General features: G+C 55.7%; 1 protein-coding gene across 2 annotated transcripts in view; it reads right to left on the reverse strand.

Annotated features, from left to right (window-relative positions):
• Positions 1 to 725: 725 nt before the first annotated feature.
• The window catches only part of LARGE2 (LARGE xylosyl- and glucuronyltransferase 2), a 305,710-nt gene continuing 288,926 nt past the window's right edge, over positions 726 to 17,509 (reverse strand). For both annotated transcript variants that reach the window (XM_085646702.1, XM_085646703.1), the window contains 2 exons: positions 7,166 to 7,361; positions 726 to 5,474 (listed from right to left, as the gene is read on the reverse strand). In XM_085646702.1, the coding sequence (XP_085502828.1) occupies positions 5,277 to 5,474; positions 7,166 to 7,361 (394 nt within the window). In that variant the 3' untranslated portion in view covers positions 726 to 5,276. The remainder of the gene's footprint in view (positions 5,475 to 7,165; positions 7,362 to 17,509) is intronic.

Below are 17,509 nucleotides of genomic sequence, written 5' to 3' on the forward strand. Positions count from 1 at the left end.
GGGTTTGCTGCTGCTTCATCTGCATCGACGCAGTCTTCCCCGAAGAGGTCGGTGGCGTCATCGGACTCCTGCCTCCATTCTCCAATGACCCCACCTCTACTCGCATCGATAACGAAGGGTATTTTAGGGGACGAAGGCCTTGCACGTGGTGTTGTCGTGGTTAGGGGGGAGGCAGAGACTCCAGCTCATGTGGTGGTCGGACACTGAGATTTGGAGTGTCACTGGGGGGCGGGGGGAGTGCTGGAAGGGCATCCGTTCAATCACTATTTATACAGTCTTGAGGTCATTGTCTGTTGACCGTTGCTCTCAAGGAAAAAGAAAGAATCATCGAGTACACGTTTTTTCCGCTGCTCCCACAATTGAAAATGACTGAATGAAATTGAAAGGAAACACTACAAGTGCTGAACACGGGAGCCCCATCGGTACCGGTCTAGACCTGATGGTAGATAAAAAGAATTTGACATGGAGTTGATGCCCAGGAGCTCCGCCTACTAAGGGAGGAGTCACTATACCTCATGATTCAAAATACTTATTTAAAGAAAAACAAGGTGTACATGTACGAGCCCAACACTAGATAGCAGGAGTATACAGAGTACGTGTATCTACAGCAACACGCTACAAACATCATGTTTTGGTGGGACTTCCCAAATCTCAGTAATGTCACACACATGTTTAAGTAGCTTTCCTCAATATAAGCAAGCAGTGAGTGATACAGGCAACACCAATGGTTTGTCATAAAATACTTTATAAAATCAATAAAAACTAACATTCAAGCGCCTTTGACGCCAAATACATGTAGAACCGCATTCTGATCAGTAGCTTAAATAATTTAAATATTCATGGGTGTAGAGGTAGTGGGGTAAGGCTGCGGTTTCTCTATCTCGGTATCCAGTGTCTAAAGAACCACCTGTAGTTACCACTCAGTAGGCCAGGCTTGCATTAGGTGTCCTGGTGCCACTGCTCAACGATTGTCAGCCGCTCTTCATGACGTGGCAAGGTTCACCTGGCATTAGTGGGCGGAGTTTTGTCATTTCTGCCTCAAAATGTCAGATCACCAGAGCAAGGGGGTATCTTCTGATATGCAGCGAGAAACGCCAGCCCCTGTAACCCCAGTCCTCATCAGGGGCACGCTGTGGTCATACGTGATCTTCTCATCAGGCACACCTTCATGATGTACATGACGGAGTGGAGGCAAGAAGGGATTCTGCACTTGTCACTTTATAAAGTGAAATAAATTAAGGCCTGGGCACTTTAAAGAGGCAAAGACACAAAATGTAATCCGGTTCAAAGGTCCGTATCTCAAAACCCTACATAGTAGCTACCGCCACCAGCACCTCACTATCCTATGGTAAGCGACCAACACTGCACCTCCCAGGTGCTCCATGGGATGAATACATAATATGTAATGCTTCCCAGGGGCCCCAAGGGCTGTGTGTGCACCCCTTAAGCAAGAGCAGAGGAAAGAGAATGGTGGGGAAGGCTAGAGGGGCATGGTTTGCCGTGGCAGGAGTCTTGGGGTCCCATGCAAACGACCATGGTATTGGGTATTTACGCTTCACCTCCACTTAGAGACGGCCAACACGGCTGAGATCTTTGTAGAGTTTAGGCCTGGGTGGAAGCTAGATATATGCGATTCTGTCACCGCTGTCTGCTCGCGAAACCACTACAAAATAAGTGCTGATGGCGATGGGTGCAGAAGAATCGGAGAGATTTGAACGGAAAGGGTTGAGGGGTGATCCAGAAGCGACTCTCCAAGAGGAACATCCACCATTTTAGTTAGGACATCTTTCAAATCTAATCTCCTTTGAAACTGGGAAGTGTGGGCAAGAGAACAGGCTCTTTTTTTCTTCTTTTGTAGTAAATTGCCTAGAATCACACAAGGTATTCATGCGGGTACACTAGTGCTGGCACACAGGTCGCCTGGTTCCCAGTGGCCAACTTCGGCACTAGACCACATCTCCACTGTACTGCCCACTGTCTGAAAGGAGATTGTTAGCGTCCAGCACTGGCTCGTTTATGGCTACACATGCTTGAATTATTCCCATTTACAGACTGGGAATACTCGGCCTAACGACAGAGAGAGTTTAAAGCATGTGAATCTATGAAAGATACCAAAGCTGGAGAACTGCAGTTACAGGTAAGTAACTTTAAAGTATAGGGTTACATGAGCCGCCTTAGAAAACCATGTCTGAAACAAAAAGCCAAGCTCATGCCCCGATACCACCCCAACACCTGCAGAGCTTCCGTTATATTTTAGTGAGAGAACACCTTAAGGTTCCCTCCCTGGAGTTTGTAAGTCTAGACATTTCCAAGCAGAACAATTTGCTGGTAAATGACTTACACACCAAAAGGTGCGTCACCGTTTGGAAATCTGCCTATTGTCCAGTTCTAGGAGCAACAAGCCTAAGGCAGACCAAGCAGAGTCCAAATGTAAGCAGAGGGACTTAACGAGACGCCAGACAAAAATAAAACTAATTACAGAAAACACTTGAGGGTCTAAAGCTGCAAGGGGTATTTGAAACCCCACGCAGCCATCCATCAAACTCACTGACTGTTCTGTTTGAGTGAACCTCCTTAGAAGAGTACGGTTCACTATGTAGTACCTTTCTGATGGAGTGACACGTCCTAGGAGAGTAGGGTCCATCATGGGTCCCCTACAGCCCTTCTGCTCGAGTGACATCCCTCGAGAAGAGAGAACGCCATAACAGATCACCCCTTCCAGCCTAACTGCTCGAGTGACATCACTTAGGAAGAATAAGCTCCATAACAGATCACCCCTTCCAGCCCTTCTGCTCGAGTGACATCTCCTAAGGGAACGGGGTTTATAACGGATCACCCCTTCAGTCCTTCAACTCGAGAGACATCCCTTAAGAAAAGTAAGATCCATCATGGATCACCCCTTCCAACCCCTATGTTAGAGTGACATCCCTCTAGAAGAGTGAGCTCCATAACAGATCACCCCTTTCAGCCCTTGTGTTTGAGTGACATCCCTCTAGAAGAGTGAGCTCCATAATAGATCACCCCTTCTAGCCCTTGTTTTCGAGTGACATACCCTAGGAGTGTAAGGTCCATAATGGTTCACGACCATGTATGGTCCTTAATGAATAACTCCTTCAGCCCTTTAGAGAGACATCCTCTAGGAGCGTAGGGTCAATAATCGATCACCCCCTTCAGCCCTTTTGAGTGACATCCCCTAGGAGTGTAGTAGGGTGAATAATCGATCACCCCTTCAGCCCTTTTGATTAACATCCCTTAGGAGAGCACAGTCCTTAATCACCCATTCAGCCCTTTGGAGTGACATCCCCTAAAAGCATAGAGTCCATATTGATCACGCCTTCCAGTTGTTTTGCTTGAGTGACGTCACCTAGGTGAGTACAGTGCGGATCACCTGTTCCAGCGCTTCTGCTTGAGTGACGTCACCTAGGTGAGTACAGTGCGGCTCACCTATTCCAGCGCTTCTGCTTGACTGGCATCCCTGGGTGAGTACAGTGTGTATCACCTGTTCCAGCGCTTCTGCTTGAGTGACGTTATCTAGGTGAGTACAGTGCGGATCACCTGTTCCAGCGCTTCTGCTTGAGTGACATTACCTAGGTGAGTACAGTGCGGCTCACCTGTTCCAGCGCTTCTGCTTGACTGGCATCCCTGGGTGAGTACAGTGCGGATAACCAGTTTGGCACTTTTCCTAAGAGAATTTGGTCCACAACAGATCACGCCTTCCACCCTTTCTACTCTGGTGACATCACCTAGCACAGTACAATCCATGATAGCTGACCACCCCATCTCTGATGATGGTCCCCACGAGAGACCACCCATTCCTGCCCAGTGATGTTCCCCGAGAGGCTACTACCCATAACAGTTTATCGTGTCTTGTACGTTTGTCGGCCCTTAACCCCTTCAGCGCTGCGCGGATTCCCCCGCGGTGCTGAAGGGTTCGAGCGCGGGCGGGGCCATGACGGAACGGTTCCGTCATGAGCACAGCTCAACCGATGCTCATGACGGAATCGTTCCGTCATGAGCATGGAAGGGGTTAATAAAGTACAGTCCAAACAAGACTGCTCCTTCAGGGTGGAATGACTTCCAGTAGGAGAGCTCCTCTTCCGGCCGAAGGGATATCAGCCTACAGAGTACTGGTCAGAATTATGGCTTACCACCCACTACGTACAAAGTGATATCTCAAAGGTTTGGCTGATAACTGATCGCAGTTTCCGGCCTTGAAAGACACTCTATTGAGAAGCTCTGCCGACCGGCGATCACCTTTTCTTCTTATGGTGGCGTTTCTCGTTTGGTCTACAATTGACCTCCACCTCAATCCCCAAACACGGTCCCGCTTGACGACCACACCTCCCAAAGTACAAACGATTCTTGAAATGACGGAATAATTTTAGGAATGAGCTTCTAGCGCATGTCAAATGTTTTGGACACCATAAGGGAATACATTTGTGGCAGTAACGAGCTGAGGCAGACCTCAAGCAGGACATTACACACGAGTTATCACAGAAACGAGCGTTCACCTCATCCGAAGACCACCCTTGTTTTTGGGAAAGTTTGGGACCCACCCTCTGATGGAGATTGAGCTGCAGTGAGAACCACTGGGAGCAAAGAGGAGGACAAGACTCACAAGAGACGTCTTGCCATGCCTTCTGTCTGGTACAGACTTCTCACCAGGGCACCACTTGGCAAAGGTCAGATTAAGAAGGGAGTGGCAGACTCCAGATGAGGGAACAGTGTCTTTGGCGTGGCCCACTGAGCTCAGCTTGGTGCAAGGCAGGTTGGGTCACAGAGGCTGGAAATCTTGAGCTTAGATCAGATGAAGGAAGAGGGTCACCATGGACGTCACCCTCTCAAATTAAGCTGTGGTCAGACTAGAAGCAGGGATCACCTTGGCAGAGCTCAATGCTCAGTTTCAAAAGAGGGGTGGCGAGGATGGGACATCCACGTAGGAGCCGGTAAAGATCCAGTCAGACAGTGGTGCGGGTCACCATGGCAGCACCCCCTACGGTCAGAGGCAGGGTCACTAGAGCACGGTCCTGTAACCGGTCTTACGTTGGAGGGATGCGGTAGCACAGTCACTTCCTCTCAGATGAGACACGCTGGTGGTAGACGAGTGCCTTTGGCAAAACTTCCTGAGCTCGTGGCATGGAGTCTCTGTGGCTTGGCCCTCTTAGCTTAGCTGAGGCAGAGGCTGCTGTGGCAGGCCCCCACTGAGTTCAGTTTAGAAGGAGAAGCACAGGTCCAAGGTCAGTTTCCATGACGGCGAGGAGCCGCTGCAACAGTCCTCACAGGTTCTTCTCAGCAGTAAGATATTTCAGGGCCGCGGAGCCGTACCGGCGGGACATGTCCTGGTGAAACTCCTCCTTCAGCGTCTTGAGGCAGTGCCGGTAGGTGGGGCTCGAGCGGAACTTGGAGATGTCGAAGCTGGGGGCATGTGGCATGTGGATCATGAAGGCGTCTGGCAGAACCACAAGCTCGTATTCCTGTGGGCAGAACAAAAACAACATTAGGATACCCACTGCAACAAACCTATGAGAGGGGTGTAGCCAACAAAAAACACTACACGCATTGCAAGTGAAGCCTCGTATGGAGTACTGGGGCAAGTACAGGAGGCACAACTTCACAACCTCATGAGTATTAACCATCATTATACAGAAGGTGACGTTTCGCTCTCCTTCAACATATCAACATTCTAATTTTGATCCAGTTTTCAAAATGGTTTAATTCATTTTAAACAAGTTATTCTTGTATCATGCCTCCAATCTTTGAGTCACAAACACTGCAAGATTTTCGGAAACAACAAATGTCCTCAATCAGGGAAAGAGTTAAAGAAAATCACAAACATGAACCCAACATAAATACCTTTCTTTTAAAAAAAAAATGAAAATAACCTGGTCACCTCATTTGGTCTCGGCATTACGCCATGACCCTAATCTTAGCACTTTCTGGTGTGTGACATTAAGCTCGTATCTAGGTTGCTGCGCTACATTTTTTCCTTCAGTTGTTCTGGCATCAGGGTACCAACGTTTTGTGGCTGCTGGAGTTTCCTATTTTAACTCCAGTCGTGGAATATTTTGGGATTCCCAGCACAAAACAGCTTTAAAGTTTTTGTTACAGCCCGCTAGAGGATGAAGGAGGATTGAGCTAAATGTATAGTTAGAATAAAAAAAAAGCTGGAAGCATATCCGCATTTAGCAGACGAACATCAAAAGGACCCTTCTCTCACAGGCTGGAAAAGGAAAATTCCCGGCTATGGTTCTACGGCTCGATTTAAAAGCAGCTGGAAAGCCCTCGCAACACCCAATGTCAATGTAAATATGTGAATTCACTCAAGGGGAAGATAGATATTGAAATAATGGAGGGGTTGAGGAATTGCGCTCTGTAAACAAAAGGGCAACCAGGCAAAGTGGGACAAGAGGCGGACTGAAAAAACACTTGAAAGTCCTAAGAAGACATCCAAAGATTTGGGAATGGACGCCTCACCCACTGAATAGTGGCATGCTTCATCATTGGCGCCTATCCACACCTTGGTAGGATGGTACCACCACGACGGACTCAGACAAGGTAGGCAGGGATATACTCACAGCCCTGACGAAGGCCCAAGACCCGATGGTCTCCTAGTAACGGCCGAAGCATGTTGGAGAAAATCATGGACGATTGGGACACTACTGCTCAATTAAAACCCTGTATCTGTTTTTACTCATGTCCAGAGTAGCCCACAAATAAAAGGAATTCTTTTGGGGTATACCAAGAGGCAATTTTAGTATATTTTACCTTCCTGGATCCCCGCTTTATCCAGAGAAATACTTTTTATAAGAACTCGGATGTTTGGTTGAGTCCGGCCTGGTGGTACCATCCTACCAGGGTGTGGATAGGCGCCGATGATGGAGTGAGGCGTCTATTCCAAAGTCTCTGGGTGTCTGAGTAGGCATTTCAAGTGTTTTTTCCTCTTTCTCTTGTCCCCCTTTGCCTAGTTGCTCTTTTCTGTATGAAATATTGTTTGGGAGAACGCAACTAGGTTTTCTTCTCTCGCTCTCCCTTTGTGACAATGAGGCATGGCGTTCCCTATGGGAAGACACTCAATACATGAGGGGAAAAGCAAGAGAAAGCCACATTTGTCCTTCAGCATGGATTTGTGTTCGTTCCCCACCTCTACCTTTGGTGCGGCTCTCACCTGCGCATCCAGCTCCATGATGTGCGACACTTTGTTCCAGCCAAATCCCACGAACCGCTGGTCGTACTTGGGACAGTCGCGCCCCACTACAACGTAAGGCTCAAAGTCGGCTGCCCACTCCACCCTGTACGGTTCTGCCATGGTGCGCCACTTGTCATAGTCGGTGGGGGCGTGGCCCTTCGTCCAAACATGGTATCTTCAGAGAAGGAAGAAGAGGACGTCAGCATCAGCCTGCTCAGAAGCACTGCCTCTTTTACATATGAGGTTGTATTCGTGTGCATTATACCCGTGTACCTCCCATGAGTGGGTAGTGTGCAAACATCTCTCTTCATGCCCTTAACTAGTTCCACTCTCTCGTCAATCGTTTAAAAGAGCGCTGGAGTAAACCAGCTTGTTGGGAACCCAAAGCCCACTCTACCCTATCGCACCCCTTTCTACACTTTATTAGCCACGTTTCCTTCATAGTGTCATTCTTGCAGTAACGAGGCATTGAGGTGTAACCAAGCTGTTCTCTGAAACTAATCTTCGAACCCTAGCCGTATCCGTGGTTACTCAACTGTATCCGAGAGCGGATATTATGAATGTGTTATGTAGGTCTCTCACTGAAAGCCACTATCGAGAACAACATATTCTAAATCTGGTTATTCACTGCTATGACGTAGCAACAGTGGGACACAAAAGCTATTTCCCCCTCTTGCTACACCATAAAAGAAGTCCAGTCTGCAGACAGGACTCTCTGAGACCCTGTCAGGGCAGCAGCGCCTCTCTGCTCCAGCACAGGAGAGTGAGAGAAGGCACAGAGGGCAGGGGAATAAGGCATGGTATGTCTCTTAGACCCTGTCAGGGCAGCAGCGCCTCTCTGCTCCAGCACAGGAGAGTGAGAGAAGGCACAGGGGGAGGGGGGGGGGGGGGGGATGAGGCTTAGTATGTGTCGGAGACCCTGTCAGGGCAGCAGCGCCTCTCTGCTCCAGGAGAGTGAGAGAAGGCACAGAGGGTGTGGGGAATGAGGCATGGTATGTCTCGGAGACCCTGTCAGGGCAGCAGCGCCTCTCTGCTCCAGCACAGGAGAGTGAGAGAAGGCACAGAGAGTGGGGGGAATGAGGCATGGTATGTCTCGGAGACCCTGTCAGGGCAGCAGCGCCTCTCTGCTCCAGCACAGGAGAGTGAGAGAAGGCTCAGAGGGTAGGGGGGAATGAGGCATGGTATGTCTCTGAGACCCTGTCAGGGCAGCAGTACCTCTCTGCTCCAGCACAGGAGAGTGAGAGAAGGAACAGAGGGTGGGGGGAATGAGGCATGGTATGTCTCGGAGACCCTGTCAGGGCAGCAGTGCCTCTCTGCTCCAGCACAGGAGAGTGAGAGAAGGCACAGAGGGTGGGGGGAATGAGGCCAGGTATGTCTCGGAGACCCTGTCAGGGCAGCAGTACCTCTCTGCTCCAGCACAGGAGAGTGAGAGAAGGCTCAGAGGGTGGGGGGAATGAGGCCAGGTATGTCTCGGAGACCCTGTCAGGGCAGCAGTACCTCTCTGCTCCAGCACAGGAGAGTGAGAGAAGGCTCAGAGGGTGGGGGGAAATGAGGCCAGGTATGTCTCGGAGACCCTGTCAGGGCAGCAGCGCCTCTCTACTCCAGCACAGGAGAGTGGGAGAAGGCACAGAGGGTGGGGGGAATGAGGCATGGTATGTCTCTGAGACCCTGTCAGGGCAGCAGCGCCTCTCTGCTCCAGCACAGGAGAGTGAGAGAAGGCACAGGGGTGGGGGGAATGAGGCATGGTATGTCTCGGAGACCCTGTCAGGGCAGCAGCCCCTCTCTGCTCCAGCACAGGAGAGTGAGAGACGCAACAGAGGGTGGGGGGAATGAGGCATGGTATGCCTCTGAGACCCTGTCAGGGCAGCAGTACCTCTCTGCTCCAGCACAGGAGAGTGAGAGAAGGCTCAGAGGGTGGGGGGAATGAGGCCAGGTATGTCTCGGAGACCCTGTCAGGGCAGCAGTACCTCTCTGCTCCAGCACAGGAGAGTGAGAGAAGGCTCAGAGGGTGGGGGGAATGAGGCCAGGTATGTCTCGGAGACCCTGTCAGGGCAGCAGCGCCTCTCTGCTCCAGCACAGGAGAGTGAGAGAAGGCACAGAGGGTGGGGGGAATGAGGCCAGGTATGTCTCTGAGACCCTGTCAGGGCAGCAGCGCCTCTCTGCTCCAGCACAGGAGAGTGAGAGAAGGCACAGAGGGTGGTGGGAATGAGGCCAGGTATGTCTCCGAGACCCTGTCAGGGCAGCAGCGCCTCTCTGCTCCAGCACAGGAGAGGGGGGGGAGGCACAGAGGGTGGGGGGAATGAGGCCAGGTATGTCTCGGAGACCCTGTCAGGGCAGCAGCCCCTCTCTGCTCCAGCACAGGAGAGTGAGAGAAGGCACAGAGGGTGGGGGGGAATGAGGCCAGGTATGTCTCGAAGACCCGGTCAGGGCAGCAGCGCCTCTCTGCTCCAGCACAGGAGAGTGAGAGAAGGCACAGAGGGTGGGGGGAATGAGGCCAGGTATGTCTTGGAGACCCTGTCAGGGCAGCAGCGCCTCTCTGCTCCAGCACAGTAGAGTGAGAGAAGGCACAGAGGGTGGGGGGAATGAGGCCAGGTATGTCTCTGAGACCCTGTCAGGGCAGCAGCGCCTCTCTGCTCCAGCACAGGAGAGGGGGGAAGGCACAGAGGGTGGGGGGAATGAGGCCAGGTATGTCTCGGAGACCCTGTCAGGGCAGCAGCCCCTCTCTGCTCCAGCACAGGAGAGTGAGAGAAGGCACAGAGGGTGGGGGGAATGAGGCCAGGTATGTCTCGGAGACCCTGTCAGGGCAGCAGCGCCTCTCTGCTCCAGCACAGGAGAGTGGGAGAAGGCACAGAGGGTGGGGGGGAATGAGGCCAGGTATGTCTTGGAGACCCTGTCAGGGCAGCAGCGCCTCTCTGCTCCAGGAGAGTGAGAGAAGGCACAGAGGGTGTGGGGAATGAGGCATGGTATGTCTCGGAGACCCTGTCAGGGCAGCAGCGCCTCTCTGCTCCAGCACAGGAGAGTGAGAGAAGGCACAGAGGGTGGGGGGAATGAGGCCAGGTATGTCTCGGAGACCCTGTCAGGGCAGCAGCGCCTCTCTGCTCCAGCACAGGAGAGTGAGAGAAGGCTCAGAGGGTGGGGGGAATGAGGCCAGGTATGTCTCGGAGACCCTGTCAGGGCAGCAGCGCCTCTCTGCTCCAGCACAGGAGAGTGAGAGAAGGCACAGAGGGTGGGGGGAATGAGGCATGGTATGTCTCTAAAACCCTGTCAGGGCAGCAGCTCCTCTCTGCTCCAGCACAGGAGAGTGAGAGAAGGCACAGAGGGTGGGGGGAATGAGGCATGGTATGTCTCGGAGACCCTGTCAGGGCAGCAGCGCCTCTCTGCTCCAGCACAGGAGAGTGAGAGAAGGCTCAGAGGGTGGGGGGGGAATGAGGCATGGTATGTCTCTGAGACCCTGTCAGGGCAGCAGTACCTCTCTGCTCCAGCACAGGAGAGTGAGAGAAGGCACAGAGGGTGGGGGGAATGAGGCATGGTATGTCCCGGAGACCCTGTCAGGGCAGCAGCGCCTCTCTGCTCCAGCACAGGAGAGTGAGAGAAGGCACAGAGGGTGGGGGGAATGAGGCCAGGTATGTCTCGGAGACCCTGTCAGGGCAGCAGCGCCTCTCTGCTCCAGCACAGGAGAGGGGGGAAGGCACAGAGGGTGGGGGGAATGAGGCCAGGTATGTCTCGGAGACCCTGTCAGGGCAGCAGCCCCTCTCTGCTCCAGCACAGGAGAGTGAGAGAAGGCACAGAGGGTGGGGGGAATGAGGCCAGGTATGTCTCGGAGACCCTGTCAGGGCAGCAGTACCTCTCTGCTCCAGCACAGGAGAGTGAGAGAAGGCTCAGAGGGTGGGGGGGAATGAGGCCAGGTATGTCTTGGAGACCCTGTCAGGGCAGCAGCGCCTCTCTACTCCAGCACAGGAGAGTGGGAGAAGGCACAGAGGGTGGGGGGAATGAGGCATGGTATGTCTCTGAGACCCTGTCAGGGCAGCAGCGCCTCTCTGCTCCAGCACAGGAGAGTGAGAGAAGGCACAGGGGTGGGGGGAATGAGGCCAGGTATGTCTCGGAGACCCTGTCAGGGCAGCAGCCCCTCTCTGCTCCAGCACAGGAGAGTGAGAGACGCAACAGAGGGTGGGGGGAATGAGGCATGGTATGCCTCTGAGACCCTGTCAGGGCAGCAGCGCCTCTCTGCTCCAGCACAGGAGAGTGAGAGAAGGCACAGAGGGTGGGGGGAATGAGGCCAGGTATGTCTCGGAGACCCTGTCAGGGCAGCAGCGCCTCTCTACTCCAGCACAGGAGAGTGGGAGAAGGCACAGAGGGTGGGGGGAATGAGGCATGGTATGTCTCTGAGACCCTGTCAGGGCAGCAGCGCCTCTCTGCTCCAGCACAGGAGAGTGAGAGAAGGCACAGGGGTGGGGGGAATGAGGCATGGTATGTCTCGGAGACCCTGTCAGGGCAGCAGGGCCTCTCTGCTCCAGCACAGGAGAGCGGGAGAAGGCACAGAGGGTTGGGGGGAATGAGGCCAGATATGTCTCAGAGACCCTGTCAGGGCAGCAGCGCCTCTCTGCTCCAGCACAGGGAAGTGAGAGAAGGAACAGAGGGTGGGGGGGAATGAGGCCAGTTATGTCTCGGAGACCCTGTCAGGGCAGCAGCGCCTCTCTGCTCCAGCACAGGAGAGTGAGAGAAGGCCCAGAGGGTGGGGGGAATGAGGCATGGTATGTCTCTGAGACCCTGTCAGGGCAGCAGCGCCTCTCTGCTCCAGCACAGGAGAGTGAGAGACGCCACAGAGGGTGGGGGGAATGAGGCCAGGTATGTCTCGGAGACCCTGTCAGGGCAGCAGCCCCTCTCTGCTCCAGCACAGGAGAGTGAGAGAAGGCACAGAGGGTGGGGGGAATGAGGCCAGGTATGTCTCGGAGACCCTGTCAGGGCAGCAGCCCCTCTCTGCTCCAGCACAGGAGAGTGAGAGAAGGCACAGAGGGTGGGGGGAATGAGGCCAGGTATGTCTCGGAGACCCTGTCAGGGCAGCAGCGCCTCTCTGCTCCAGCACAGGAGAGTGAGAGAAGGCACAGAGGGTGGGGGGGAATGAGGCCAGGTATGTCTCGGAGACCCTGTCAGGGCAGCAGCGCCTCTCTGCTCCAGCACAGGAGAGGGGGGAAGGCACAGAGGGTGGGGGGAATGAGGCCAGGTATGTCTCTGAGACCCTGTCAGGGCAGCAGCGCCTCTCTGCTCCAGCACAGGAGAGTGGGAGAAGGCACAGAGGGTGGGGGGGAATGAGGCCAGGTATGTCTTGGAGACCCTGTCAGGGCAGCAGCGCCTCTCTGCTCCAGGAGAGTGAGAGAAGGCACAGAGGGTGTGGGGAATGAGGCATGGTATGTCTCGGAGACCCTGTCAGGGCAGCAGCGCCTCTCTGCTCCAGCACAGGAGAGTGAGAGAAGGCACAGAGGGTGGGGGGAATGAGGCATGGTATGTCTCGGAGACCCTGTCAGGGCAGCAGCGCCTCTCTGCTCCAGCACAGGAGAGTGAGAGAAGGCTCAGAGGGTGGGGGGGAATGAGGCATGGTATGTCTCTGAGACCCTGTCAGGGCAGCAGCGCCTCTCTGCTCCAGCACAGGAGAGTGAGAGAAGGCACAGAGGGTGGGGGGAATGAGGCCAGGTATGTCTCGGAGACCCTGTCAGGGCAGCAGCCCCTCTCTGCTCCAGCACAGGAGAGTGAGAGAAGGCACAGAGGGTGGGGGGAATGAGGCCAGGTATGTCTCTGAGACCCTGTCAGGGCAGCAGCGCCTCTCTGCTCCAGCACAGGAGAGTGGGAGAAGGCACAGAGGGTGGGGGGGAATGAGGCCAGGTATGTCTTGGAGACCCTGTCAGGGCAGCAGCGCCTCTCTGCTCCAGGAGAGTGAGAGAAGGCACAGAGGGTGTGGGGAATGAGGCATGGTATGTCTCGGAGACCCTGTCAGGGCAGCAGCGCCTCTCTGCTCCAGCACAGGAGAGTGAGAGAAGGCACAGAGGGTGGGGGGAATGAGGCATGGTATGTCTCGGAGACCCTGTCAGGGCAGCAGCGCCTCTCTGCTCCAGCACAGGAGAGTGAGAGAAGGCTCAGAGGGTGGGGGGGAATGAGGCATGGTATGTCTCTGAGACCCTGTCAGGGCAGCAGCGCCTCTCTGCTCCAGCACAGGAGAGGGGGGAAGGCACAGAGGGTGGGGGGGAATGAGGCCAGGTATGTCTCGGAGACCCTGTCAGGGCAGCAGCGCCTCTCTGCTCCAGCACAGGAGAGTGAGAGAAGGCACAGAGGGTGGGGGGAATGAGGCCAGGTATGTCTCGGAGACCCTGTCAGGGCAGCAGCGCCTCTCTGCTCCAGCACAGGAGAGTGAGAGAAGGCTCAGAGGGTGGGGGGAATGAGGCCAGGTATATCTCGGAGACCCTGTCAGGGCAGCAGCGCCTCTCTGCTCCAGCACAGGAGAGTGAGAGAAGGCACAGAGGGTGGGGGGAATGAGGCATGGTATGTCTCTAAAACCCTGTCAGGGCAGCAGCTCCTCTCTGCTCCAGCACAGGAGAGTGAGAGAAGGCACAGAGGGTGGGGGGGAATGAGGCATGGTATGTCTCTGAGACCCTGTCAGGGCAGCAGTACCTCTCTGCTCCAGCACAGGAGAGTGAGAGAAGGCACAGAGGGTGGGGGGAATGAGGCATGGTATGTCTCGGAGACCCTGTCAGGGCAGCAGCGCCTCTCTGCTCCAGCACAGGAGAGTGAGAGAAGGCTCAGAGGGTGGGGGGAATGAGGCCAGGTATGTCTCGGAGACCCTGTCAGGGCAGCAGCGCCTCTCTGCTCCAGCACAGGAGAGTGAGAGAAGGCACAGAGGGTGGGGGGAATGAGGCATGGTATGTCTCTAAAACCCTGTCAGGGCAGCAGCTCCTCTCTGCTCCAGCACAGGAGAGTGAGAGAAGGCTCAGAGGGTGGGGGGGAATGAGGCATGGTATGTCTCTGAGACCCTGTCAGGGCAGCAGTACCTCTCTGCTCCAGCACAGGAGAGTGAGAGAAGGCACAGAGGGTGGGGGGAATGAGGCATGGTATGTCTCGGAGACCCTGTCAGGGCAGCAGCGCCTCTCTGCTCCAGCACAGGAGAGTGAGAGAAGGCACAGAGGGTGGGGGGAATGAGGCCAGGTATGTCTCGGAGACCCTGTCAGGGCAGCAGCGCCTCTCTGCTCCAGCACAGGAGAGGGGGGAAGGCACAGAGGGTGGGGGGAATGAGGCCAGGTATGTCTCGGAGACCCTGTCAGGGCAGCAGCCCCTCTCTGCTCCAGCACAGGAGAGTGAGAGAAGGCACAGAGGGTGGGGGGAATGAGGCCAGGTATGTCTCGGAGACCCTGTCAGGGCAGCAGTACCTCTCTGCTCCAGCACAGGAGAGTGAGAGAAGGCTCAGAGGGTGGGGGGGAATGAGGCCAGGTATGTCTTGGAGACCCTGTCAGGGCAGCAGCGCCTCTCTACTCCAGCACAGGAGAGTGGGAGAAGGCACAGAGGGTGGGGGGGAATGAGGCATGGTATGTCTCTGAGACCCTGTCAGGGCAGCAGCGCCTCTCTGCTCCAGCACAGGAGAGTGAGAGAAGGCACAGGGGTGGGGGGAATGAGGCATGGTATGTCTCGGAGAACCTGTCAGGGCAGCAGCCCCTCTCTGCTCCAGCACAGGAGAGTGAGAGACGCAACAGAGGGTGGGGGGAATGAGGCATGGTATGTCTCTGAGACCCTGTCAGGGCAGCAGTACCTCTCTGCTCCAGCACAGGAGAGTGAGAGAAGGCTCAGAGGGTGGGGGGAATGAGGCCAGGTATGTCTCGGAGACCCTGTCAGGGCAGCAGCGCCTCTCTGCTCCAGCACAGGAGAGTGAGAGAAGGCACAGAGGGTGGGGGGGAATGAGGCCAGGTATGTCTCTGAGACCCTGTCAGGGCAGCAGCGCCTCTCTGCTCCAGCACAGGAGAGTGAGAGAAGGCACAGAGGGTGGGGGGAATGAGGCATGGTATGTCTCTAAAACCCTGTCAGGGCAGCAGCTCCTCTCTGCTCCAGCACAGGAGAGTGAGAGAAGGCTCAGAGGGTGGGGGGGAATGAGGCATGGTATGTCTCTGAGACCCTGTCAGGGCAGCAGTACCTCTCTGCTCCAGCACAGGAGAGTGAGAGAAGGCTCAGAGGGTGGTGGGAATGAGGCCAGGTATGTCTCCGAGACCCTGTCAGGGCAGCAGCGCCTCTCTGCTCCAGCACAGGAGAGGGGGGGGAGGCACAGAGGGTGGGGGGAATGAGGCCAGGTATGTCTCGGAGACCCTGTCAGGGCAGCAGCCCCTCTCTGCTCCAGCACAGGAGAGTGAGAGAAGGCACAGAGGGTGGGGGGGAATGAGGCCAGGTATGTCTCGAAGACCCGGTCAGGGCAGCAGCGCCTCTCTGCTCCAGCACAGGAGAGTGAGAGAAGGCACAGAGGGTGGGGGGAATGAGGCCAGGTATGTCTCTGAGACCCTGTCAGGGCAGCAGCGCCTCTCTGCTCCAGCACAGGAGAGGGGGGAAGGCACAGAGGGTGGGGGGAATGAGGCCAGGTATGTCTCGGAGACCCTGTCAGGGCAGCAGCCCCTCTCTGCTCCAGCACAGGAGAGTGAGAGAAGGCACAGAGGGTGGGGGGAATGAGGCCAGGTATGTCTCGGAGACCCTGTCAGGGCAGCAGCGCCTCTCTGCTCCAGCACAGGAGAGTGAGAGAAGGCACAGAGGGTGGGGGGGAATGAGGCCAGGTATGTCTTGGAGACCCTGTCAGGGCAGCAGCGCCTCTCTGCTCCAGCACAGGAGAGGGGGGAAGGCACAGAGGGTGGGGGGAATGAGGCCAGGTATGTCTCTGAGACCCTGTCAGGGCAGCAGCGCCTCTCTGCTCCAGCACAGGAGAGTGGGAGAAGGCACAGAGGGTGGGGGGGAATGAGGCCAGGTATGTCTTGGAGACCCTGTCAGGGCAGCAGCGCCTCTCTGCTCCAGGAGAGTGAGAGAAGGCACAGAGGGTGTGGGGAATGAGGCATGGTATGTCTCGGAGACCCTGTCAGGGCAGCAGCGCCTCTCTGCTCCAGCACAGGAGAGTGAGAGAAGGCTCAGAGGGTGGGGGGGAATGAGGCATGGTATGTCTCTGAGACCCTGTCAGGGCAGCAGCGCCTCTCTGCTCCAGCACAGGAGAGGGGGGAAGGCACAGAGGGTGGGGGGGAATGAGGCCAGGTATGTCTCGGAGACCCTGTCAGGGCAGCAGCGCCTCTCTGCTCCAGCACAGGAGAGTGAGAGAAGGCACAGAGGGTGGGGGGAATGAGGCCAGGTATGTCTCGGAGACCCTGTCAGGGCAGCAGCGCCTCTCTGCTCCAGCACAGGAGAGTGAGAGAAGGCTCAGAGGGTGGGGGGAATGAGGCCAGGTATGTCTCGGAGACCCTGTCAGGGCAGCAGCGCCTCTCTGCTCCAGCACAGGAGAGTGAGAGAAGGCACAGAGGGTGGGGGGAATGAGGCATGGTATGTCTCTAAAACCCTGTCAGGGCAGCAGCTCCTCTCTGCTCCAGCACAGGAGAGTGAGAGAAGGCACAGAGGGTGGGGGGGAATGAGGCATGGTATGTCTCTGAGACCCTGTCAGGGCAGCAGTACCTCTCTGCTCCAGCACAGGAGAGTGAGAGAAGGCACAGAGGGTGGGGGGAATGAGGCATGGTATGTCTCGGAGACCCTGTCAGGGCAGCAGCGCCTCTCTGCTCCAGCACAGGAGAGTGAGAGAAGGCACAGAGGGTGGGGGGAATGAGGCCAGGTATGTCTCGGAGACCCTGTCAGGGCAGCAGCGCCTCTCTGCTCCAGCACAGGAGAGGGGGGAAGGCACAGAGGGTGGGGGGAATGAGGCCAGGTATGTCTCGGAGACCCTGTCAGGGCAGCAGCCCCTCTCTGCTCCAGCACAGGAGAGTGAGAGAAGGCACAGAGGGTGGGGGGAATGAGGCCAGGTATGTCTCGGAGACCCTGTCAGGGCAGCAGTACCTCTCTGCTCCAGCACAGGAGAGTGAGAGAAGGCTCAGAGGGTGGGGGGGGAATGAGGCCAGGTATGTCTTGGAGACCCTGTCAGGGCAGCAGCGCCTCTCTACTCCAGCACAGGAGAGTGGGAGAAGGCACAGAGGGTGGGGGGGAAATGAGGCATGGTATGTCTCTGAGACCCTGTCAGGGCAGCAGCGCCTCTCTGCTCCAGCACAGGAGAGTGAGAGAAGGCACAGGGGTGGGGGGAATGAGGCATGGTATGTCTCGGAGACCCTGTCAGGGCAG

This window comes from Triturus cristatus, chromosome 3_1 (assembly GCF_964204655.1).
Source record: "Triturus cristatus chromosome 3_1, aTriCri1.1, whole genome shotgun sequence".
NCBI classification, from domain to species: Eukaryota; Metazoa; Chordata; class Amphibia; order Caudata; family Salamandridae; genus Triturus; species Triturus cristatus.